The sequence below is a fragment of the Zeus faber genome (genome assembly GCF_960531495.2).
Source record: "Zeus faber genome assembly, chromosome: 18".
Lineage (NCBI taxonomy): Eukaryota > Metazoa > Chordata > Actinopteri > Zeiformes > Zeidae > Zeus > Zeus faber.
Window position 1 is genome coordinate 3306996 of NC_137210.1, and position 26533 is coordinate 3333528.

Consider the following 26533-nt stretch of genomic DNA (forward strand, 5'->3'; position numbering starts at 1 on the left):
GTACGTCCATATGAAGAGCGTTGAATATTTCAGTGGGAGACCTATAATGAAATTGCAAGATGTTGGCAAGATTGTATCAGTGGGAATTGAGGAGGTAGAATGGGATGAGATGTTTGACCTTTTTTGTGGATTTTGTCCCTCGGCGGCGAATATGCCGGAGGGCGGCCCGGGCGGAGAGCAGCGGCGCGTTGAATTATCACTCCCGCTGTTCAAACGCGCCTTTCTCCACTCGCTCCGCTCCCGCCGCTAATGGGCCAGAAACTCGGCGTGGAGGAGTGGGCGAGACAAAGGGAGAGAGAGCGGTGAGTGGGAGGCGGGGAGTTTGGGAGTTTGGGAGCGTTTGAGCATCCACGGGTTAAGCTCTGAAAACAAATTACCACCTCTCCTCGGGTGCGGGGCGAGGTGGCGGGAGGTCACGTTGCGGTGTCAAATCTTTTAGAAAAAGCTTGTGTCACCGCGCCCGGAACGGAGGAGCGCAGTTCTCTGACAGCCGCTAGCAGGAAACATGTCAACACTTTGACAGATGTCGACTTTATTGAAAGTACGGGCTGGGATGACATTTTTAGTTGACCGGCTTTCGGTGCCCCGCCTCCCCACCTCCTTCATCGCCAAATCAAAGTCCCTCACCCGCGGATGGGAGGCGGATAAGAGAGAAAACTTGCTGGGACTGCTTTGTAATAGTTTGCCAAGACACGAAGGACGGTACGTCTTTGTTAGATGAGAATGGCTGTCACCATCACAATGCCTGGACGACTTTCCGCGTCTGTCTTCCTTGGCAGCGTTCTAATCTTCTGGCAGAAATATTTATGGTGGCTTCATGTTCAAATGATGAATTAGCAATTGGAGTGTGTGTGAAAGATAGGCCACTGACAGAAAGACAGACTTTGTATTGATTGTAAAGCTTTTCTCAAAGAGTTTTCACGTTTTTGTGACACGTTTTGTGAAGGCATTTACTCAGAGCTCTAGTGCAGGACCTTGTGTGAGAAAAAACATTTTTTTGCACCCACATCCACTGAATATGACGGATGATTCCCTTTAACTATAACAAGCATTTGCTGTGGTCACATTTCACCTAGACCTGCTCATTTCAACGGCAAACATATTTTCATTGGATCCCACTCGCCCTACTGCGCCTGGCGCATGTTTCCTGAGGAAACCATGCCGCATTCACTCATTTCTTTCTGACACCATCTCCTCATGCTACATCTTCTCCATGTTTCCCTTCTCCCATCCAGACGACATCTTGTGCGACGTAGGGGAGTTTCACTGTCATGATCAGCACACCTGCATCCCCGAGGCCTGGCTCTGTGATGGCGAACACGACTGCCCCGACGCCTCCGACGAAACAGACGCCAGTTGTGAGTTGCGCATTCCATCCATTATCCCCTCCCTCCATACACAAATGTGACAAAAGAATGAGAAAACGATCTAACGTATAATTATGATGTGAAACAATTTGAGACGGAGAGAAGTTGCTTACCTCCAGACTAAAATTGGCTTCTTTCTGTCTCTCTGCGGGAGGTGAGTTCAGCAAACGGGCTGAAAGGTGGAAATTATAGGTTTTAGGGTTTAATAGGTTCTGGAAATAAAAGTCCCATTCTCTCTTCCACAACATTAACCATCATTTGGGTATTTCAAAGCATTCAAAGCAAAGCATGAACACCCCAGATGGAGCATTGGTGCCTACACTTAACATTATCTTTAAACAAAATCCCAGTTCTTCAGTCAACTACAAACCCCAAAGAGTGTTGCATCAAGAATCATCCATTGACCGCACCAGTGGAGTTGAGGCATGTCTGTGGGATGCTTCTCTGAAAATGATGTTAACTAGCTACGAATCACTCAACCCCTAAAAAAATGAAGCGACAGAAAAGCAATATAAAATAAAAAGTAATCCATGTCATCATCCATTTCTGCTATGTCTGCTACTGCTTAGCACGTAGGTAATTTATTTACAGCACGTGTGCACCTTTTCTTCAGTGTAAAACCATGTTATTGTTCCTGGGGCTGTCTAAATGTAACACGTAGGGTTAGTACATCCTACCTGAATGCATTTGATGGGAAAACTTCACTTTAAAAGCTACTTTAACTTTGCCCAACTTGAAATCTGAGGTAAACTACTAGTTCTGCTACTCCCTGACACAGGTTGAGGCTAAGGGAAACTTCAGAATCTTGTGAATCAACTTTTAAACGTTTTTATTATGATTGTGGATCTGAACTAAACAACATTTACAAAATGACATTCAGAAATCATTTCTCGCACCAAACATTCTGAGAAAAAGGTTTTTCTGGATTGTGTAGGTCCAATTAGAGAAAGTTTCCATGCAGGCCACCATGGTCAGTACAGTATATCTGTATCTGTATCAGTCAGATTATAGCAGAAATTAATAAATGGAGCTGCGGATTGCCTACAGTCTCTGGTGGTGTTTGTGTTGCAAATTGTTTGACTCAGTGGGCCACGATTAGTTTCAACAACTTTGCCGTTTGCCATACTATCGTCACTAATCTGCTGTCATATTTGAAAGTGGCATTTTCTAAACCAAAAATGTCTCGTAGATGACTCTGTGTTCTAGCTGGCATGAGTCTCATGACATTACGCCTTATTTGTATTGTCACAGTACTGCACAAAATAAATCCCACAAAGAAATATCCAGGTTGTTCCACTTTTTGTTTGGAAGGGGACCGACAGCAATGTATCATTTGGATGTTCGTTGTCGCTCCCGCCCATTAGTTCTTTCTTCATTATTTTAGAACCTGGTTGGGACTGCTGACGTTCGGATTGATTTGTAACTATCCACAGGCCGCCTGTAGCTTTAAGGGGTGCAGTTTGCAGGACCTTACACTAATCTCCACTGCACAATGAATACTGGTACGTGTAGTTACTGTGGGACAGCCTCACTGAGCCACTGGTTTCTCTGGCAATATGAAAGCAGCAGGGAGATTTGGGATTTAATAGACTACATAGATGACCAGCACTCGCTGGACAGCCACATAAATAGTGGCAATCTTTTCTTTTCAGGGACATTTCTTGCATTCGTCCTCTGCAGAAGTCCTGAAATTACTCTGGAATTGTGGAGTGTATCCATTAAGGAGGATTAGGAGAGCTATCTAACTGTACTATAATTTCAATAGCCTGGCTTGGCCGACTTGTCCCATTTTTTACTTGTGACAAGTTGTATCTATGTTGTATAATGCGTGGTTCGCAGCTCAGGGATCACCCTTGATGTCCCCCTGGAGAAGGATGCTGTCTAAACTGCTGGCCATCACGGACAAAACTTACCTCCCTGGGGAGCAGCTTCCACCACAGAATGATCGCATCAGCGAGAGCTACCTTCGTGTTTTGGGTGCCAGCTGGCATTAGACTGATGATACATTGGGCCATTATCTGGGCAAAACTCCTTGTCTGATGTCTTAGGCAATTGATGCTTTCAGTCATTGGCGAGTGTATAACTAAACTTTGTTTCTCCTCTGTTGCTTTTGATTACAACGTTGCCCATAAAAATGGCCAAAAACATTTCCCAGTGTATCATCAACTAGAATATAGAATTGACTGGCTTGACCACATTGACCTAAGTCGGTTTGAGGGATAAAGGTCAATGTTACTCATTTGAAAAAATATCCAAATTGAAAAATGTATTTTCACTTTCAATTATTCCTCCTCTGCCTATCTCAAGTTCAGTCGAATTAATTTGTTTTCTAAAGCACAATTAAAAACAATGATCATTGGCCAAAGGGCTACCTATCTCGGTCCATCTGTCTGTCTCCTCTATAGCACCAGGGTAATGGTTTCGCATTCTTCATGTATTGTATTCAGGTTTTAATAGTTAGGACATGCGTCAGTGGGCGCCTTTGGCCTGTGTGTGATCACACAAGAGCCAATTTTCGTCAGTTTCTCTATGATTCCACGAAACTCCATGTTATTTGTTTGGGGAGAAAGTCATTTGGAAACGCTGTATTGTGTCTCACAGCACCGCTCTTCTCCAAACGATGAGAATGATTTAAGAGAACCGAGGAATAAAAAGTTTCACGATCATTAATCACAATAACGATTCGCCACGTTCTATAAGAAAATAAGGGTCCACTCCAAATTAGGCAAGGTGGTTTGCACCTTTGTATTTTTGATGCAGAATTTGTGCTCGGCGGAGTGCAAAATGTTGAATGGTGCAGCTGTCAGGTAGTCTTACAATTACAGAATCAGCGATAGTGAGACCTGTCTCCGCATCCACCGATTCGCAAACTCTCTCGGGAAAAAGCTGTCTCTTGTATAGAAATACAATAGTGTGGAATAGACTTCTTGATAACTTGAAAGCATTGAATCTATAAATAATATTATAAACAGGTGGTGACTGAGAGCAGTGAAAATAAAATGGTTAGAAAGGTAACTTGAAGACTGGCTAGAAAATGCGGGCCACGATTCATTGATTGACTACTTCTTTCTTGTATTCATGAGTTGGTTCTGTTTTTAACTTTTAAAGTCAATCAATTCAATCGTTCTGTTAATTGAGAGGACGAAAACACCACTAGCCATTCGTATATACTGTATTTGGAAGGTTGAATTCACTGTGCACTAGTCGGTAAAACTATTTGAAAACTTGTCAGAGGGGAAAAAAAGGAAAGGACAAAATGCAGTTGGATAGCACATTTACATTGAAGATGATACAAGAAACATTATCTGCTGCTTGAAATCATTTGTAATCCTTTTGTCACATTTAATTTCCAAGTGAAATTGGTATTCTCACTCACTTTCACGTTTACTCACATGAATGATATTACGATTACGGTTACGGTTACATTGTTATTGTGACCACTTTTCATATTTCAAAAAAGTAAAAAAACATATTTTTTTGGAGATGCTTGTGGAATCTGGACTCTTCAGTCCGTTCGCTGTCACTTCGTTTGAGCGAGAGATGAAAGCAGGCATTGCTGGGAGATGCGCTGTGAGCTACGTTCTCCGGTGTAACGGTCAATGTTTAAGCAAGGTCCCTCGTACAAGGCATTTCCCTGATATCGTTTTTTATTATCAACCTTTATTAGCGAACGCAGTTGCCAACTCAAGCAACAGTTTTTCTCTTGGTGCGGGGATGTGCTAAGTCTGTTAACCCTCTAGGCTGCAAAGATGAAGGGACCCCTCCGGTGTCAAATTGGCCCCCAAAAAACTGTAGCCTTTCAGTCTTGGTTATAGAATCCCTTAGCAACTTGTGTAGAGATTCTAAATTGAAGTTGCTCACCTGAATTTGTGTGTATCTGAATTTCTAGACGCCATTGCTGAGACAAATCTAGACAGTAATGTTGTGGAAGTAAGGTACTATGATGACTACTGACCAGTAGGGTCATTCGTCCCGAAAGCGTCAGCGTCAGTGTCGGACCAAAATTCACCGGAAAATCTGAATATACTAGCGCTATGATTGCGGCAAGATCAAATAAATGATCAACGTTCCTCTTTTTGGCATGAAGCATTAGACCAAAAGTGCATTTTCATTTAATTCTGACTTGAACCCTGAAGGTGAGAGGAAGCCCTTACGCTAAAGTAGTATGTGTATTTAACTAACTTCCCCAAAGGAATGGATAAAGTGCTAATCTAACCAAATCCAAACCTTTTTGCTGAGCTTGAGAAACAAACCTCAGCCTTAAACAATACCCCTCCAAACAACATTTAGACGTAGTGTAAATAACGTTCAAATAAGCTGTTCCCGTGTGTCTGTGTTGGAATTGCCTTTTCTCTAAAGGCTTTGAAAGGCTTTTATGTTTTATAGCTTTCACAGTCAACCATGGTCTCTCTCTTCCTCTCCCTCTCTCTCTCTCTCTCTCCCTCTTTCTCTCCCCCTCTCTCTCCCTCTCTCCCTCCCTCGCTCGCCCTCTTTCTCTACCCCTCTCTCTCCCTCTCTCTCTGAGACATGTTCTGATATTGCACTAAATTATTGGATCTCTCCAAGGTTGTTGTGAGCCAAGTCGTTTAATCTCTGCAAGGTATTTCATTATCATTTCGATTAATGCTGGCTCTATTTTATTTACAATGCCTGCGGAGAGAAAAACCTTGCATATTCATCCTGGGAATTCGACACAGCACATTATCATGGATTATGTATTGATAGAAAGGGGAATTAGATCAGCTCAGCGCCACAAACAGAAGGAGGGGGGGGATTCTTCTAGCTTATAAACAGCAAAAGCTTCCAAAACCTGCGCAAAAATAAACCCTTTTATATAGGCTGATGTGCACTGAACGAGCACATACAGGAATACAATAATGGCGCGCGGTATTAAGCCCGGTGTGAAATCGTCTTCACTTGCATTTCAGTATATATATCGGTTTATATCGCCGTTTATTTTCAAAAAGAAAAAGCGAGATAATGAGACAGTCCCGCTTTGTAGAGACAAAAGAAGTGGTGGCTTTCTCTGCTCCTGGCTCTGCCTCCGTCAGGAAGGGACTGCTGCCTTCCTTTCCCTTTACCAAGAGGCTAAGTAAATGTTAACCCACTCAACCTCTGATCCATTGATCCAGCAAAACAGCTATTTAATGAAAGGATAGGTTTACTATTTTTCGGCCCAGGCCTTATTAAAATGTAGGGTGCCATTTGTAAGTGGTGCAACTTCCCATTTCTATTTCCTTATGTTGGTAAGGGTATAGCCAAAAAAGCTGATTTGCAGAAGTGCAAAAGAAAAAAATGCACGGCTTGTGAGTATTCATTTTTTCATATATAGACCGTCCATCTGACAACATTGTGAGCTTCCCGTTTTTTGAAATGGGAAGCTCACGTTTGCCCAATTGGACTGGACTGCATTGAAGCACAGTGAAAAGCTGCAGCAGAGTGGTAGGTTTTTCGATGGTAAAGCATTCAGTGAGGTTGTGCTATGAACAGTTATAATTGATAATAGGACCCGGTAATAAAGGGTTGAAAAGTGGAGTGCAACGGCAAAAGTGTAGGTGGTATTTTACAGATTGCAGGGCATATGTGTGCGTCACAATGAGGCTAGGCTTGTCAAATTGCTCATTTGTGCGTTGTCATCGAGGCTACTGTAGGCTACCTAGGAATCATGTATTCCTCATGCACTGAATATCAAAACAAAAACCAAAGTTCAAAGCAAATTTGCTTTTACATTCTGCTCACATTTAGATTTGGCCCTGAGAGCTCAACACCCTGCAGCTTAAGAAAACTCATGCAAATAGACAAAACACAAGCTAACATCTTCACCAATATGACAGCACATGGGCAGCATTTACAAATGCTACAAATCCAGATGTGTCGAATGAACTGCATACGATGCAAAACAATTTGCAAATACGAAAAACACAACCACATTAACAGAAAACACAGTGGCAAAACCACATTACGGAAGTGAGCAACGCGATGACAGAAGTGAGCCCCACCGGATGCACTGATTTATCTGAAATAAAATTCATTCAACTACATTATTTTGTGTGTGTAATTATATATTAACATGTAACAGTAACAACCTGGAGCCGAAACTATCACAGACCAATTGTGCCACGCAAGACCACCATGTCCAAATCCTCCATCTGCTTCTTCCATGCAATTACTGAATAGAAAATAAATGGTCATATCAATCCACATTTTTTATTGAAGCCATTAAAGAGGTTTGTGAACGATTCAAATCTTTTGGGTGAACGAAATGAACTGAATGACTTCCTTGAAACTATGCATTCATCAGTCAGTTCAGTCGAGCTCTCAGTCAATTGCGAGTGAACGTGATTCAGAATCACATTCGCAGTGGTATCCCCCTTTTCACCCAAAATATTTGAATCTTCACGAATTTCACAACACTATCACAGAGCTGGTAGAAGCCATTTTTTATGGAACATCACACTTAAATGGCTTAAATAAAAAACCGAATTGATATAAAAGTTTATTTTCCAAATTATTAATTGCATGAAGGAAGCAGATGGAGGATTCGGACATGGTGGTCTCGTGTGGCGCGATTGGTCTGTGATAGTTGCGGCTCCAGATTATTACTTCTACTACTATTATTTCTTATATCTAATCACAGACACTAAATAATTTAGTTTACTATATTTTACTGCAGATAAATCCATGCATCTGGTGTGGCTCACTTCCGCTATCATGTGGCTCACTTCCGTCATGTGGTTTTGTGATTGTGTTTTCTGTTAATGCATTTGTGTTTTCTATTAATGCATTTGTGTTTTCTGTTAATGCATTTGTGTTTTCTGTTAATGCGCTTGCGTTTTTCGTCATTTGCTTGTGTTTTGTCTATTTGCATGTGCTTTCTTTAGTTGCAGTGCGTTGAACTCTCAGGACCACCGTAGATTTCCCTTATTTTTCATGGTGTATGCCTCACGGCTCGCTAACCTTAGTGTCTGATAACTCAAAAGCCACCCACGAATCATTCATGAAAAGTGTTTTCGCGACTTTGTCTCGTCTCAGCGGCCGATGCGAATTTCGCCGGCAGAAATGCAGTGACCCCGCACTGAATTCCTTGATTGAATTGTCACCCCCGGAGAAGGGGACAATAAATAAGGTCAGCAGCTGCCTTGTGGGGGAAAAAACCTGAGGTCACAGAGTGTCGTCCCCACCGCGTTTGATGACTGCAACTTGGCTCGACCCAATCAGCATTGATGTCGATGTTGATCTCGTCGCCTCTCATGGCGCTCGTCGCAGGGGCCAGGAACTGTTCAAAGACACCTCTCTCCAGGGGTATCCACAATTTGTTCCCTCATGTTGAGAGGAGGGCACATCTCCCAGAGAGTGAGACAGAAAGAGAGTGAGAGAGAGAGAGGGAGGGAGGGAGAGGTCTTCACTTATTTATACAGTATATACATATACCTTATATACATATTTTATATGATATATATACCATATATAATACATTTGAATGCTTAAAATCTATTCCTTTTTAACTTTAGGCTCATACACACTTATACACACGTGTGTGTGTGTGTATAATATACACACACACATGTGAAGATAGCCGAAAGTAAAAATATATATATATTCTTGACTGCAACATTTACATTTTTCTATAACAATTTTTTGTTTTTATACATATATATATTGTTTATTTAAGTAGTATTTAAAAGGTTTTATTTTAGGTTAACTTCATTCATTTGTATTTATATATTTTTTCACTGAAACATTTACGTTTAGATTTTTTTGAGAGATACAAAGCTCCCTCTCGCTCTCTTTCGCGTTCAAATTTTCAGAAAGAGTGAGTGAAAGCAGTTCATAAAAAAAAGAAATATGGAAATATATTGAGGAAATATGGTGTGTGTATATATATATATATATATATATATATATATATATATATATATACACACACCATATTTGGAAATATATTTCCATATTTCTTTTTTTTATGAACTGCTTTCACTCACTCTTTCTGAAAAGAAAGAGTGAGTGAGACTTTTTGAGGAAATATGGTGTGTGTATATATATATATATATATATATATATATATATATATATATATATACACACACACCATATTTCCTCAAATAGTGACCCGGGCTTCTATTTACCCGGGCTTCTATTTTCAATTACAGAGGGTACCAGGCCTTGATTGGAAGCAGGACTACTGTATATTTGAGGCAAGCTTTTATATCTAATTCCTTCCGTTTAATAGTAAATTTGATTATATTTTAGCATGGATTTTAAATGAAATGGGTGGGTGGCATGGGTGCCATGCCATGCAAACACATGTATGGTGAAAAAAGAGAGAGTTAGTAGCTACCCTAAAAGTCGCACTTGTGGTGGTGGGCGACGGGGGGAATTACATTTTTCCGAGTTCGGCTTGAACGCATCACTTCCTGCTTGGAACGCTGGAGAGCGAGAGCGCTCAGAGTGGGATATTTGCCCCAAGAAGCAATCTCCTACACAGCAGTAGGAAATGCAGTAAATTAAATACATGTACAATAAAAACACAGTGTTTTTATTTGCTTTGTTTGAGAGCAAAGCTCGGCATTGTAACAGAGCCGCAGCTCCTATCAGTCCCCCCCCCCCGGTCTGTATTTGAAGCAGGCTTTTATTTGTTTGTGTAGACCGAGCACCCGGCATTTATTAGAGCCCCGGTTCATATTGGACTACCGCTTTATATTTGAGGAAATACGGTACATAATAAAATATATAGATTCCAGGTTTTAACCCACAAAACCACAGCATTGCATCATTCATATTTCAGGGTTATGTTTTTTTGAATCCCTTAAAGCAAGCAATTTATAGAAGTATTTTTACAGTAAATTCCATTTCATAAAATAATGGAACATGCATTCTTGAAAATCAGATCAGCCATTCTTTCCGTCATTCTAACTTTAATGCTGTTAATCATTGCAAAATCAATTGTGATATGAACAGAACGGCATCATTTATAACATTTTTTTAAGTTCAACACATTGCTGTAGACTCGAATATGAAAATTATAATTTTAGCATTAGAGTATTTGTGGATCATCTCAAAATTGTATTGTTTGTTTTATTCGAATGAGAAGTTTATTTGGTGTTTACATTGAATTGGGTAAAATTTGAAATCACAATACCAATGAAACATCTAGAAGCAGTCAGGGAAAAAACAACATGTGCAAGCAGCACTCGGGGGCCGCTGAGAATACTCGGGGCCCATCTGCGATCAAGCGGCAGGAACTATATTCCGTGTATTTGGGTCTGCCGATCAGCATCCTGCAGGGTATTTTATCTGGCAATGCCCATATTGAAATAAACGTATCACAAATGTGTCGGGTCCCCGGGAGAATAGGCCACGCCAGGATGGAGGTTTAGGGGGTAATGTTGCGTAGCACCTTGTTATTGAGCTGAAGGACGGCTTCTTTTGCGTTATGTAATGCTGACTTCCCCCTTGCCCATAGCCCTCTCCCTCTCTCTTCTGCATCTCTTCTGTCGACTCGTCAGAGGAAACAAGCAAACGGTTCATTTCTGCTGTAGAATTGCTCATACTTTCTGACGCTTTATCTACGTTTGTCGTTTGTCATGCGTTACTTCTTGGAGAATGCTCAGTTTCCTCACCATCAATGAACACATCGCCAAATCGCGCGCGATCCGGCCTCCATGTTGTGCGTTGCTTTGTCCTCCACCGAAGCGTTCTGCATATTGAGGGTTCTGACAGGGGATTTGCCGGAGGCGTGATGTAATCTGCAGACAAACGTTATCGTCTCGATTGTGATGCATCGTTAACGTACGGCTGTCGGAGTTCTCCTGACGGGGTTAATTGTCGTCGTGTTTGGTTTCCAGGTCGGGCCTTTGACGACCCCATGTCGTTCGAGATCAAACGCCTTAGTGTTGTCACGCATGCCGTCCTGTCAGCCGCAATATGAATCGCTCCCCACTGTTGCATCCAGGGGGAAAGGCTGGTTTGGTTTCTGAGGCGTTGGAGCTCTTAAATAAGGGTTTTCATTTAGGAGCAAGAAATGTGTCCTCGTGCTAAAGCCATCTGCTCGCCTGTGGGAGCTGGTAGGTGGGATGCAAACAGAGCAAATATGATGTGTAACTTTTTTCGGTTCTGAACATATGTGCGATTACTGGTAAAGGGTCTGCATGTTATGTAGCACCTTTTGAATCATGTGACATCTTACAGCACTTTACAATATGTGCCTCACATTCACACACACCTATGGCGGCGGAAGCCGTGCAAGGCGCACACCTGGTCCTTGAGAACAGTTAGGGGTTCAGTGTCTTGCTCAAGGACACTTCAGTGCGCTGCCAGGGAGAAGACTGGGAGAAGCTGGGGATTGAACCAGGAATCCTCTAATTACTGGATGGCCAGCTATACCTCCTGTGCCACGCAGTCCTGCCAACCCACGACATGCTTTTGACATCGCCACTGCTGCAACCCCCTCTTTTATTAGTATTTTTTTATTCCATATTGACAAGAGGTGCCGGACCACCTTGTCCATGGTCGTATCGCATGCTTTCATAAACCCTCACCACACACACCTGCAAGACACACAGCTACCTCAGCTTCTTCAGCAGCTGAGCAGATTATATTGTAGGATTCGTCTGATGGAGGTGTGATTAGTTCCCCCCACCAACGGGTGTCACTCGTGCTCACTCTCACCCAGGAATGAAGTGACGTCGGGTGGAGGAGCTTACACTGGCGTCGTGGTCGTTCTTCCTGCTAAGCCCGACCGCCACCAACCCCCAACCGCAAGCTGCTCACTGATATACAGTATATTACCTTTTTGCATTTTCTCAATCTCTCCCGCCTGCTTTCTCTACAAGGTGAGCATTGTAAAGGACAGCATTCCCGCGCTTGTCACCTCAAGCACCAAGAGAGAGCAGACTTTAAAACCCCGACACGCTGGCTGTCATGAAGCCCTAGTGTAGCATCAAAGTACTAAAGCCCACACTACCCTCAACGGAGATGTACACCGGTAGAAAGACTCACAAGTTATAACTGAAGACAACTGAAACAATCACCTCGCGAAGGATCTCTGTTGTAAACGATGGGTTGATTCAGTAAAATTTGTTTTTTCCTGTAGAAATATTTTAGCACAGATAAATTAAACGCAAAGGGCATGAGTTGCTTGTTGCAGGATGCCATGAACGTGTGGTTTTGCAAAGACCTTCCCTTTAATTGTGCGATGGCAGTGGTGATTAGTCTCAATGAAAACAAAGAGACAGGAAACCAATGAAATGACTCGATGGTTAATTCCTTTTAAAGGTTGTATCAGTAAGATTACTACTGCCTCAAACCAATGTTAGTCTTATTCTGAGGTGCTTATTATTCTGCACATGCTTTTATCCAAAGTGACTATTTAATCCATTGAGGCAGCCATATCTCGAACAAAGGTTTTGTGCTTCACTATTTTAAATTTAGCTCACTTGTATTTGATAATGGACCACCAATAATAACAACTAATATTGTGTAGCTCCCCCTCGTACCACCAAAACAACTCTGACCCGTCGAGGCATAGACTCCACAAGACCTCTGAAGGTGTCCTGTGGTATCTGGCACCGAGACGTTAGCAGCAGAACCTTTAAGTCCTGGAAGTTGTGAGGTGGGGCCCCCATGGATCAGGCTTGTTGTTCCAGCACATCCCACAGATGCTCGATCGGATCGGACCCTAACCCCAGCCATCCACATGATGGAGAAGAAAACATGATTCATCAAATCAGGCCACCTTCTTCCATTGCTACATGGTCCAATTCTGATGCTCACATGCCCATTGTCGGCACTTTTGGCAGTGGACAGGGGTCAGCTCCATACGCAGCAAGCTGTGATGCACTGTGTGTTCTGACACCTTTCTATCATAGCAGCATTAACTTTTTCAGAAATTTGTGCTATAGTAGCTCTTCTGTGGGGTCTGACCAGATGGGCTGGACTTAGTTTCCCATGTAAATCAATGAGCCTTGGGCTCCCATGTCCCTCTCGCCGGTTCACCAGCTGTGCTTCCTTGGACCACTTTTGGTAGGTACTAATCACTGCCTACTGGGAACACCCACAAGACCTGCCGTTTTGCAGATGCCATGACCCATTGACCCCACAATTTGGCTCTTGTCAAAGTGGCTCAGATCCTTACGCTCATCCATTTTTCCTGCTTCCAACACATCAACTTCAAGAAATGACTGTTCACTTGCTGCCTAATATATCCCATTCCTTGTCAGGTGCCATCGGAACAAGATGACCAATGTTATTCACCCACCTCTCAGTGGTGTTTATTGTTGTGGCTGATCGGTGTATTCCAGCTGCAATCTGGTTAAAGGATAGGTTTGCGATTTTGCAACCTGGTTCTAATTAAAATATTGGTTTCCATAATTTATCGTTCATCACACAACCTCTCTGAAAGCTTTTTTATAGAGAAATGTGCCACTCTGCTGCAGCTTCTGTGCTTAAATGCAGTCCAATGGGGCACACATTTATGCCTTAAATAACATGTCAAATCTCCTTTTCGAAAACAGTAAACTCTGCATAGTCACATTTGTCCTAATGCATTGTTTAACATTTTTGATTGTTTGTATGGTCCAATTTTATTTAGAATTATTTTTTTTGTGATTGTTGCGGTACATCCAAAGCATAATGTTGGAAGTGGTCGGAAGCGCATCAAAGGCAACTGTGTTGTCATGAGCTGTCAGATGTCCAAACGAATGTGTGAAACATACAGAGTTAATTAGCGTAAGTAGTAGGTAGAATTAAAATAGAATATAGGTAGAAAAAGATTAGAGCCTGTGTCAACAGCATAGTGGTATCACATTTTTAAAATTGACTTTCTTTTGAGAGTTTCTGTGACAATGTCTGGTGACAATTATTGTGGTTGTCAATAGTTGAGATACTCTCTCAATGTTATTTATTACAACCGTTAAAATTAAAGAAAATACGCATTGTGAAGCAACCATTCTTGCGCAAGAGGTCATTTGCACTAGGTTTAAGTCTAGGCCTATAGATTTCTTTTCATTCTGTTCTGAGCCAAAAAAATTCAGTGGGTTTGTCAATGATCTGTCTACCATTACACCTCTGAAAATTGTGTCACAAAGTACTACATGGAACAGAATAAGTGTGCATTTGTTATGTCAGGCAAAAACTCTGAAACCATTGACAAGGCACTATTTTGTTCCGGATAGTCAAGACACACATCTACTACACACATCGGAACGCCGACTTCCAGCAGCAGAGAGGTCACCTTGGCCCTGCAAGAGGAGATATTAAGGCTTATATTCACAAAATCTTAACACATTTCGACAACAGTGTATTAATGAATGATATGTTTTCTTGCAAACCTATGAACCAGAAAGCCCTGTGGTGTTTCACAGGAACAGTGCTGCAAGCATTTCGATGGGCAACAGAGGTCATGAGAATAGTGTTTATTCTTGTTTGATCAGAAGAGACACAAATGAGGTTTGGCAAACGGTTGCGCTGAGAGTAATGACAGGAAGCTGTCTTTGCCCCTTTCACAGCCCCACCTATTTGTCATTCATTACCAATGCCAGGCTTATTTATCTGTTATTGATTACCAATCATGATGAATGGAATAGATGGATGAAAGGGTGTATGAGCATCATTTACTATAGCCACTCGATACAGGCACTCCGGCAGTAATTTCGAGGACGTCGCCAGAGGTTATTTGGAGAAGATTCTACATCCTCCCCCTGACTGTTTATGTTCACTAACTCTGGTCGTACTGCTCATTAAAGATGTCTTCAGGCAACAAAAAGAAAGTCTTATTTACTACCGCATGATCAATAAATAAAACCAAAGGTCAAGGATTGCGTCTAAGACGGTTGCATTTTAATGAATAATCCAAAGCCAAGAGGCCAGCACAGTTCCTCTCTTTTGTTTGAGGGACAGATAATGAAATTGCCTTGTACGCCATTGAACGGATATTTCATTTTGAGCGCTTCCTGAGCCTCCCGTAGTCAAAAAACTTGTCACTGCTTTATTGCAGGGCTGATGACGATGGAAATTGGTTTGGTTCAAGGCAAGCCACTCCACTCTGGTCGGGAGGCGTTTAGTTAACTTGTGGGGTATATATTTCTCACATGAAAAGGGTGGGGGGGATTGAATGCAGCGCTGCCCATTATACTAAAAGAAAAAAGATAATTGTTTCCAGTGAACATTAACTGCAGCCTCACTGCAATTTATGTATTATTCATTTGAAGTCGGTCCCAAAACAATTACATCATAATTTGCATAATGGTCGGTCACAAAAATATCTCCATTGACTAATTATGTCGCTGTTTTCCAATTGGCCTTTTCGCTGTTTGTTTGTACGATGCGTCTGGAGTGCAGCTCTTGTCAGATCTGCTGAGGCTCTTGCTCACAGAACCGTTCAAATCCCGACACCGCGACACTTAATTTCACGACGAGCAGACCGCGACGGTATTGCTTGGTGTTTGATTCCAAATTCCACGTTTTTGTTTACAAGGCAAACAGAAATGCCTTTGTTTTACATGTTCCAATGTTCAATGTCGATACATGGCTGTGTAGTTCTCAATTTTTTTGAAATACACAAGAGAGAATGATTTTTCAGAATGATTTATCATTCCTAACAGATATTTTCAAAACAATATATTCTGTTTGGTTTTTCAGGTTAGATAGACATAAACATCAACATAAACAGAGCCTTTGCCTCTCAGATGGAATGAAAACTGCCTGGTAGGATTGCAACATTTACAGTAGCAACAAGGCAGGTGGAAGGCAGACTGTTTTGCATGCATGCTCATTTCTGCCTGTGATGGCAATTATGTGAAATATATGCAGTGCAGAATACATGGGGGTTTTAATAAAACAAATACAGACACACAGGCATGCACACACGCACACACGCACACACGCACGCACACACACACACACACACACACACACACACACACACACACACACACACACACACACACACACACACACACACACACACACACACACACACACACACACACACACACCACACACACACACACACACACACACACACACACACACACACACACAGAATCCTCATTGAAAGTTTGATGAAAGTAAATACCCATGTTGCAGAGTTCAGGAGCATGCAAACCCTATTGTAATCTGTATACAAATGACGTCCTTCCACTCACACGCATGGTTCAGTGTTGGTGGCCTTGCTAATAGAAATTCGGTCAAAAGCTCAGTTCATTCCACTAGATGACAGGTATGTGTGGTTTAAAGTCACCATGTGCACAAAATGACACCTTTTTTTTCTGTACGGACTATGACTATTCATAATTATAGATGTATACAAGGTACAAAATGGGTACACAATGGATGAAAAGTATACCTGGGATTTATCAATTATCAATCAATATGTTATTGAACAGTGTTTGTAAGCATTTGGATAATGGCATATGTAGCCCTTGGATAACAAAAGTAAAGAAAAAAAACATTTGTCATAAATGTTTCAATGAAAGTGCTTCAGACAGGTTGTCTCCATTCCTTAAAAGCAGCCACTTATCATTATTTTGCCAAAACATAGCCATTAAGTGCTTTCTTGCAGCCCTCTTTGTCAAATAGAATAAGAAGAATAGTGACAATTTGCATATAAACAGCTATCAATATGAAAACACAATCTGCCAGCACAGATTTTAGGAAGACATTCATTTGTTGATGGCAAACCTGAGACAAAAAATATAATCGCAGCACATTTTCTCACATCAACACACAAATGGGAAAGAACAACTCTCTGCTTAGAAAAATACAGATGGCTGTAAAATTATTTTTAATTTTCGTAGCAATAAAGCTTGATGCTATTGAGTCATAAAAGTAATGTGTTATGATGTTTAGGATCAAGGACACCTTGTTTCATGTTGGCCTACACAAATGTAATCTGCACACATCTTTGCTATCATAGACACGATTCCAGTGTCCTAGGTGATATGGCAGTCTGAAATGATGGCTGAACATTTCTGTACTGGGAAGTGCAACATAGTCAAAGAATAGTGGCATAGCAATGCTGATGTCCCGAGACACATCAACGGGACAACAACAGACCATCAGCACACTGTGCAAGAATATTAACACTGAATATTAATAGATTGAAATGTCAAATAGAGGAGGGGGTTTTTGAGCCGTGGCAAGACATTCTCTTGCCATTCATTTTACATTGCAAATGTTTAGGAATACATTTAGGCACATCATTTGAAATGGTTTATGCACTTTAGCTGAAAAGATTCATTATCTCCAGTTCTTTTTTGGAAGACAGACAGCTCATACAGCCCACAATAGCCTTTTGTTTCTTTTGTATTTCTTTTAAAACATAAAGCTGCAAAGCGGCACATGGATCGGTTCTTTTGATGCTTATTATTGACATTTCAACTCCTCCCTGATTCATGGGGAACTTCATTTTGAGTTGTGAAACACAATGTGCATTGATTTTTCCCATTTCTGACATGGTGATCATTGTCAAAAGCAAATCTCTTGTCTAGCTTGAGCTTGGCTTGATTGATTGCCAATCTTGCCATACAATAACACACAGGATCTGATGTCAAATCCCTTGTGTTGATGATTAGGTGTCACATTGTCCCACAGCAAGAAGGTCCTGGGTTTGAATCCCAGCCCTCCCAGGTCCTTTCTGGGATGAGTTTCATGCTCCTCCCATCCTAGGTATAGGATGGGTCAATATTTGACCCATCCTGCATGCATTTAATGCAGGGGATACCTAATTTCCCCCAGAGGGATTAATAAAGTATACAAGTCTCTTGAACTTGAACTTGAACTTGAACTTGAACTTGAACTTGAAAATAAATAAATAAATACTTACAGAACCCTAGTCGAACTACACAACTTCACAGCCTGTCCCTATGCTTAAGCAGAATACCTCAGACATTGCTTAGTTGGCTACCACACTGCAAATACAACTGCAAGTGCCAGTTTAAAGTGTTTCACTGAGGTAGGTATCCTCTTTCACAGATATTTTGTTTAATTTGACCCAGTATACCTCCGCCAGGCTCAACAATGAATTCTGGCATGCCCAAAATCCCAGCACCCCATACTGTCATCTGGCACCTTCTGCTTAGTTCTATTCTGTTTGTACATGCACACTGACAATCCTTAACTATAACCACCAGCAATGCACAAGTGTCCTCAGTTGCTCCCCTCAGTCCCTAATTAACACTACCAATTCTGTACGGGCTTGCTCAGTGACTAACCAGTGACCAATTCTGCACAGACGTCCTTGCTGGCTACCACCCATTGCTAGCTACCACCACATAATGCTGTCTAGGTCTGTCCAGTCACTAAACCCACTGGCACCAATAATGCATTCTCACTTGTGCCGGGTCCATACTTCCTGTTGGCTAATATCCATCCCACGCATATCATAAGTCTTCAGAGCTACCTCCCCAACTGATCTGTTTCCTTCTCATCTACAGCCACTGACTAGCCTTTTCAGCTGGTTCACACAAATACCAAATTGTAACATAAGTAGCACATACGTTTATTCAGCTACATAATCTTAAAACCCTATCTCTACTGGTGTAACATGTGCCTGCCGGCCACAATCCCTTGCTTCAGCTCCCAAATATGTATAATATAACTTCTTTCTCTCAAAGGTTTTCAAAGATATAACTCAATGAGAGACACAATTCACTCCCTTGCTGAATACAGCACTGTGTCGGGTCTCAAGGTAGTGGGCACAATTATCTGTAGAATGGTGAGTTGTACACCAACGTTTGCCCACAATTTCCAGTCCCTTGCCATATCCAATTTTCCAACGTTCCTACTAGGAGCCTGTGCTGTGACATTCTCTCTCTCTCTTACAAAGCCAATTGTTGTAATTGTAATTGTGCTTGCTTTCAGTTACACCTGTCAAAGGCTTAAGAACTTTATGATGCTAAGTGTACCAACCCTGGCCTAGACTAAGCCTACAATCTGACAAGATGTGCTTCAATGTAGCCCTGCCTGCTCTCAACTGACAACTTGCATCTTCACCCACTGAGGCTTTGCAGAGTTAGAAGCACATAATATGTTGCTCCAAGGAAAAACTTAATACGACTGGCGTCCATGCTTCATAAACCTTGCAAGCAAAATGTATCACTGTTGTTATCCCCTGCCATAATCCAAAAGACTTAATCGATCAAAGTATGAGGTCTCTTTTCACATTTTACGTTGCTCTTTTTCATATCTAAAGTGAAACTTGTTAAACTGGCAATGTTCTTTGACTTTAGAAAATCTTTTAAATAATGCTGATGTTTCCCTCAGAATAGCTGGTGCTTAGAACACTGGTGCCGGGTATAACTGTTGTCATCAATTGTCGGCTATTCAGTGGCTGTCTAAGTGGTTCCTGGGAGAAATATCTGGCTTAAGGGCATGTTTATGCTGTTATGAGAGACAAGAGCAATAGAACAGCAATGCACATTCAAATTGCTTACCACTTCCAAATATTTCTCATGTGGTGTTGAGACCAATAATCTCGGATTTACAAGCGAGTCTTTTTATACTCTTATGGCTACTGAGAAGAAGAAGACAGTCTTTATTGTCATTGTACAAATAGGTTACAACAAAATTTGACCTCTGCATTTGACCCATTCTAAACCTAGGAGCAGTGGGCAGACGCAGTGCAGTGCCAACTCCAGTGTCTTGGTCAGGGGCACTGTCAGTGGTATTAACCCCTAACATACATGTCTTTTGATTATATTACATTACATTTAGTCATTTAGCAGACGCTTTTATCCAAAGCGACTTACAATTGTTCAAACACCGAGGGACGCAGCCATCAGGAGCAATGAGGGGTTAATTGTCTTGCTCAAGGACACTACAGCCTGCTAGCAGGAGGAGCCTGGGGTCGAACCAGCGACCTTTAGATCACTAGACCACCAGCTCTACCGCCTGAGCCACCATCCCCTGTTGTTGATGGTGGGAGGAAACCTCAGCACCTAGAGGAAACCCACACAAACACGAGGAGAACATGCAAACTCAACACAGAAAGGCAACAGTTCTGAGCAACACTGTGCCACCGTGCCGCCGTACTGGTGCGTTCATCTAGATCATATCAGACACTAGAAGCACCCTCACCTGGAAACCGCCGTCAGAGAGGAGTGAAGCATAATAATAACACATAATAACACAGATGCGTCATCAACTGTGAAAACCTTTCACTCCTGAACTATTTGCCTCTTTTTCTGAAAACCTTTCACTCCTGAACAATTTGCCTCTTTTTCTGGGGTTAGGCAGATATCTTGCAAAGGTTCTCTCTGGCTGAGTTCATCGCTTCAAATGTCAAATACCTAAAGGTTGCCAAGGAAAAAAAGAGGTTCCTGTGAAAAGTCTTAGTGTCTAGGTCACTATGCCATTTAGAAAGCAGAACATATAGAGCTGGAGCTTTATTTAACACTCCAGAGATGTGCTGCCCTATGTCTCAGAAGTGACAGATAATGCTGTAATGAACTCAAATCGTTCCAATACATTTCAGCAAGTTAACTATGTTGCCATAGAAGCATTGGATTTTTTTTCTTTCCTGAATACGGCACAAGTTGCACATTGCCTCTGACGAGTAATGACATTATTACAGCATTACAATTCATACAATTTGTTTGGGCCAGGGTTTATATAACAATGCCATTTAGCAGATAGCCATACACACTGCTGTGTATCCAAACCAAGAAGAGATACCAAGAAAATGACTTCCCGCTAGCAGCCACTCATAAATATATCATCTCTCCCCATCACATATTTGAAATCGAGCCATAGCATCACACATCCCAGACATCGTTGAATCCAAACATCCTTGAGCTTTAAAAATCTTTTGCTTAACACTTACACCCTAGAAACCCAGCGACAATAAGATTACTTCAAACTAAACATGTAAAGGTGAAGAGTTCAGATACACACACACGCACACATACACACACACACGCACACACACACACACACACACACACACACACAAATGTATACCCTCAGAAAGTACACGATAAAGCACATAAACATCAGCTAGAGAAGTGATATCTGTCTGCCTTTCAGGCTCCATTCTGATACGATGTCGTACAACCAACGTTACATTGTTACACTTGTATACCAGTTCCAAAAGCCTCTGTTGCATCTTTTAACCAATTCCTACATGGTTCTGATGAAAGTAAGTCATGGAAACTGGTCCTTTAAATGTTGACTGACAAGACACATATTTAGCTAAATTAATGGGTAATTGTAAATCTGCATTTTGCCAAATACTGTTTCTAATGAGGATCTAATGACTGAGACAGACTTGAACCCAAATCCATGACCACAAAAACAATCAAGTTGCAGAAACCGTTCTTTACTTAAGTTTCTGGATCGGTACACAGGGAGGCAGGCCGCGGGGCAAACAGTCCGACAGGAGTAGGCAAGGTGAGACCGTTAGGAGGGGTTTCAGTCATGGGGTACAGTATACCGGTACTGGATCGATACTGGATCCAGGATGCTGCAAGCGGGGACCCAGGAGCAATCCTCCTGGCCTTCCGGGCCACCAGGTACTGGAAGCCGCTTCCACGGCAACGCAGCCAGAGGACCTGAAATCAGTGTTTTGTGGTCTGCAATTCGTTTTTACCATGTCTGAAAGGCTTTCTGTTTGCAAAGAAAATCATTCAACCAGGATGCAGAAATGGAATTTCAACATCAACCGACAAATATGTGAAGTTATAATGAAACATCCGTGAATATGTTGTAAAGGTTTAATAGCACCTATTAAATGTTTACCAGGTCCTTCTTTTAGAGAGGCCAACTTGCACCTCTCAATTCCAGCCTACATTATTCCCTTTTAGTAAAAACTCAATCAAACTGTTCAGGACGAGGCAACAAGTGCCAGCACTTATCGTCCAAAGTACTTGTAAGTGTCATTACTTTCAATCCGACTGTGACCATTCATGAACCATACTGTGGGTTGGAAGCCTTTTTAGGCCAATAGACTATAGTTACCGACTTCTACTTATATTGACCTAGAAACGTAATGTGAATTTCTGGCCAGTGGTATAAGATATATTAAAAAATATAAAACCAAGAAACAAGGAATAGAACAAATTCTGCAGTAATGAACAATACCAAATTTAGTAAATAAAGAAATACATTTAAACTAAAGTTAATTTGGTGAAAGCAAAAAAAATAATAATAATTTGATGGTGGCCTGCACTGCCTTTGTCTTTATTCGATTTGGGATCTGCCTGCCCCAGAAAGCAAGAGGCCAAGACTGTTATGAAGGTCTAAATGAGTTTATAGTCTAGGAGGCTCAGCCCAGTGGGACTTTTTGGATGAAAATAATAATAATAAAAAAAAAGATGGAATCCCTTGGCACATGTGCCAATCAAAATACAGGGTTAGTGGCCAAAGCCCTTAACATAATTATTTTTTCTTTCTTTCAATAATTCATAGATCCTTCCATACGGGTGGGGAGAATCTCAGATTAAAGTGATAATCATAATGAACATGGCTGCTGAAATTTCAGCCTGAAGCCCTTCAGTGCACATTAAATAGAGGGATTAGCTCGCCTCAGCTGATTCCATCTCAGGCAATCCCCCCCAAGTGGCTAAATATCACCATGCTCTTTATTCAAGAACATTGCTCAACAGAATTCAGATGCTTTCAGTCACACACAGGAGCAAACAGTTAAGAGATTCATATTTTTCTGTTTTCAAGTTGAAGTAAAAAAAGAAAGAAAGGTGTGTGGTGATGTTATTCATCAGGAGCTATTTAACTTTGCCGGCGCGGCTTGGAAAGTTTGACGGAAAAATCCTCCGCCGTACCTCAGCTGTCGAGGGACCATCTGTGTGCCCCTGCGTGACGGATCAGAACGGCTGAATATTCATGCCCCAACCGTCGGCTCATAACATTAGGCCAGGGGACGCGGGGGGGGGGGGGGGCGACGACGCTGTTACCTTGTCAGAGACCGGCACGGCCGTCTGTTAACTAGCACATCTTTTTCCCCCGACACGTATGTGATCAGGCACCGCGCCGCTGCAAGACATGCTGTACCGCATTGTAACGTGTGAGTGATGGGGGCCATTGATTTTGATTTCCTCCTTCAAAAACGTCTATTAAGCATTATTTTTATGATGGAGTCATACATTTATATTTTCTACTCATGATAGACGAATGCAAGTTGAATTATAATTTATTAATTTTATTGTATTTATGATATGTATTCTTTAATTTATCTATATTATAAAATATAATTATTGTTATAATAATGGTTATTATTATTAATAATAATAATTATAATAAATGTAATGATATTGTGGATAATAATAATGATAACAATAATAATTATAATAATAATTATAATAAACATAATAATAATTATAATTATATCTTGAATATTGAAAAATGTAATATATTAGCAATCCGATGTCAGTGTTCTGTACGTTCAGACTTGCATGCTTAATAACTAGGCTCGTCCCGCGGGGTCATCCTGAATGAAGGTTAATGTCCAAAGCTCTGCAAAGAACTTTTAAGAGGCCCAGTGAATGATGCTGCCAGCGTGCTCATGTAAGAAATATGAACTCTCAGAAGCGAGGTCACTTTATATTTGACTTGCCTAAACACGGTATAAAATATTATATATCCTTGGGGCCTTCGGAGAGATGCCTGAGAAGCAGACATTAAAGGAGAAGCCCTCTCACTACCCTTTTAAGGCGATGAAATTGCTGGAGAGGAGAGGGAGCGGGTTGAAATGAGTCATGATTGTGTCAATACACATGCACGCGCACACTCAGAGCGGTTCTCAAATGCCATCCTTAAATCAGCGTGGTCTGACATGCCCTCTTTTGTAATGGCCGTCCTAATTGTGGCATTGTGGCTCCTGAAGTAAGAATAAGTTAATTGCCCCGGTCGGAATAGCTAAAAAGTGCTCGGACGCGGTTCCCCCGGGAGCAGCCGAACTCTCGAGGACCACGACGAGATCCCGTCGACCTGGGTGATAAATCTCGCCCCGTTAAGTGGCCGCAATGGCTCTGCTGGTAATTGATACCAATGTAGTTAGGGAATAGGGTGACGATGTGACACATTTACAGTGCTGGCACGCCGGTCGGTTGTGTTTTATGTGCTCTTGTGACTGCCACGCGGATTAGGGTCACCTATGTGCCTCATGAATCCTTAAACAGCTGCTCGCTGCCACACAGATGCGGCCGCGAACGGTACGTAAGAGCGTGTAAAGAGCATCGCTGTGAAGTCTTACAGTAAGTATATTTACATCTGCATATGTTTTTCTTTCTACGTCGGGGCGGGCGTTGTGAATCTGGAGAGGAAAATAACAACAGTAGAGAACACATGTTCGTTTCACCTTGAACGAGTTTTCTTTTAATGGTGGAAAAAACGCTGAATGGGCTCTGACTTTGTAGCAAGCAGCTACCGCTTGTGAATTCCCAATTAATTCATGAATGCATTTTCACTCTTCTTTATCGCGGTTATTATTTTAACGTTAGCCAAAGACAACCCAAAAAACAGTCTCTTCACCACGATATTGTGGTTATTCTGTTCTAGGCGCGCGGGAGGTGGTGATCAGATGTCCGCTGAATCACATCCAGTGCATCGGGACGAGGAAATGTATTCATTTCAACAAACTCTGCAACGGGGTCCGAGACTGTGAGGACGGCTTCGATGAAGGAGTCCACTGTCGAGGTAAGATGATAGATTACCTAGCGTGAGTCCTACGTGGATATTGTGTTTAACAGGCAATTAAACCCTTTTTAGGGGGGGGTTTCTTCAGACTTGGAGATAGATAGTAGATCATTTTCCTTTTTATCTTCTCTCAGTACGGGAAAGTCCATTACTACACATTTCCTTCACAGTGTCGTATATGTTGGACCGAGCTGTTGCTCTTTTTTTAAATCGCCAGTGCCTGTCACTCTGCACTCAAATTGATTGCCAAGATGGCAACCGAGGTCGTCCCGCCTGTCGGAGAAGGTAAGAGGCTTGGTGGCGCAGCGTAAGGTGTTGCATTCGGTACAAGTCGTCACTCCCCAAATAACCGAGCCGTTACGGACAACCTAGTGTCCTTGATTGGCCGGTGAAGCAAAGCCACACCGGGCATTGTCTGTCCGAGCGCGAGCCGAGGGGGCTGCGGTAATGTAGTTTGGCCTCTCGATTGCAAGTGTTCTCTCGTTGGCACAGGACAGAAAAAGCCTGATCCAATGGTCCACTCCAGTACAATAACGCTTGCAATTGATAAATTGACTTGGTAGGTTGCCTAGGAGAAGAGGCGCAGGGATTAAATTAATATTGATCTCAAAGTGGGTGGACATTGTACTTGTGTGGCGATATAGGTGTGTTTGGGTTTAAAAATTGCCATTTAAATGTATGATTTTGACTATAAATCATGTGTAACTGCATATTGTTTTAATCATTTATTTTCTTAGCGGCTGTATAGCAATTTCTAAGGGTGGTGTGGTGGTGGTTGAATGGACCTTCCCCAAAAAATCACCAGAGATATGATGCCATTTTCTACCATTCCCAGACACTTTCAGCTTGTCAGCTTGTGAATTTGTTGTCGGTTTTCTTTTTGTGTTTTTGTATTGTTTGTTTTTGGCAGCTTTTTTTAGCGACGGTATTGAAGGTTCTAACTGCAACCCTTTAGCCAGTTAGCAGTCCTTCAGTAGCGCACCATCTCCGAATGTGCACTCCCACACATTTGTTTGGAGAGAAAAGTCTGGTGCCGCTGTGCCACTTGTCCACAATTAGACTTCCACACTGCGCCATTGAAGCCTGGCGGCTCTGACTCCACGCTGCCCTCAGCCACGCTAGCGTGGATGCCATGCCACAGTCGGCTGATCGTTGCGCAGAAGTGGGAAGGTTTGGTCTGCTAATTGAGCCGCGCTCACAGAGGAGTTGTCAAAACTACTTGGGGTTTTCGGGACTTGGATGAACCGTTGCATGTCTCAGAGGCAGAAACTCCAATGATCGATTGATTCTGGAGCGTAGACGGGCTCATCGATTGCATTTACGAGTCCGCCTCTAATGTCACCGCAATTTGTTTGTCTCAACTGTCATCCCCGCTTCTCGCAACGGCGCCAGATTATACCATGTATATGGGGGGGCAGTGTTTTAGTGTGCAAAGAACGAGGCACGGGCACGCACCTGTTTTGCGTTTGAATTGGCGGAGATGAGCGAGGAACACGTCCCATCCCGATGCTTGCCACCGT

General features: G+C 42.1%; 1 protein-coding gene across 1 annotated transcript in view; it reads left to right on the forward strand.

Annotated features, from left to right (window-relative positions):
• lrp1bb (low density lipoprotein receptor-related protein 1Bb) overlaps positions 1-26533 on the forward strand; it is a gene marked incomplete at both ends in the record, with an annotated part of 302444 nt that overhangs the window by 72077 nt on the left and 203834 nt on the right. The window contains 2 exons of the mRNA XM_080019511.1: positions 1236-1358; positions 24876-25013. Coding sequence (XP_079875637.1) covers positions 1236-1358; positions 24876-25013 — 261 coding nt within the window. The remainder of the gene's footprint in view (positions 1-1235; positions 1359-24875; positions 25014-26533) is intronic.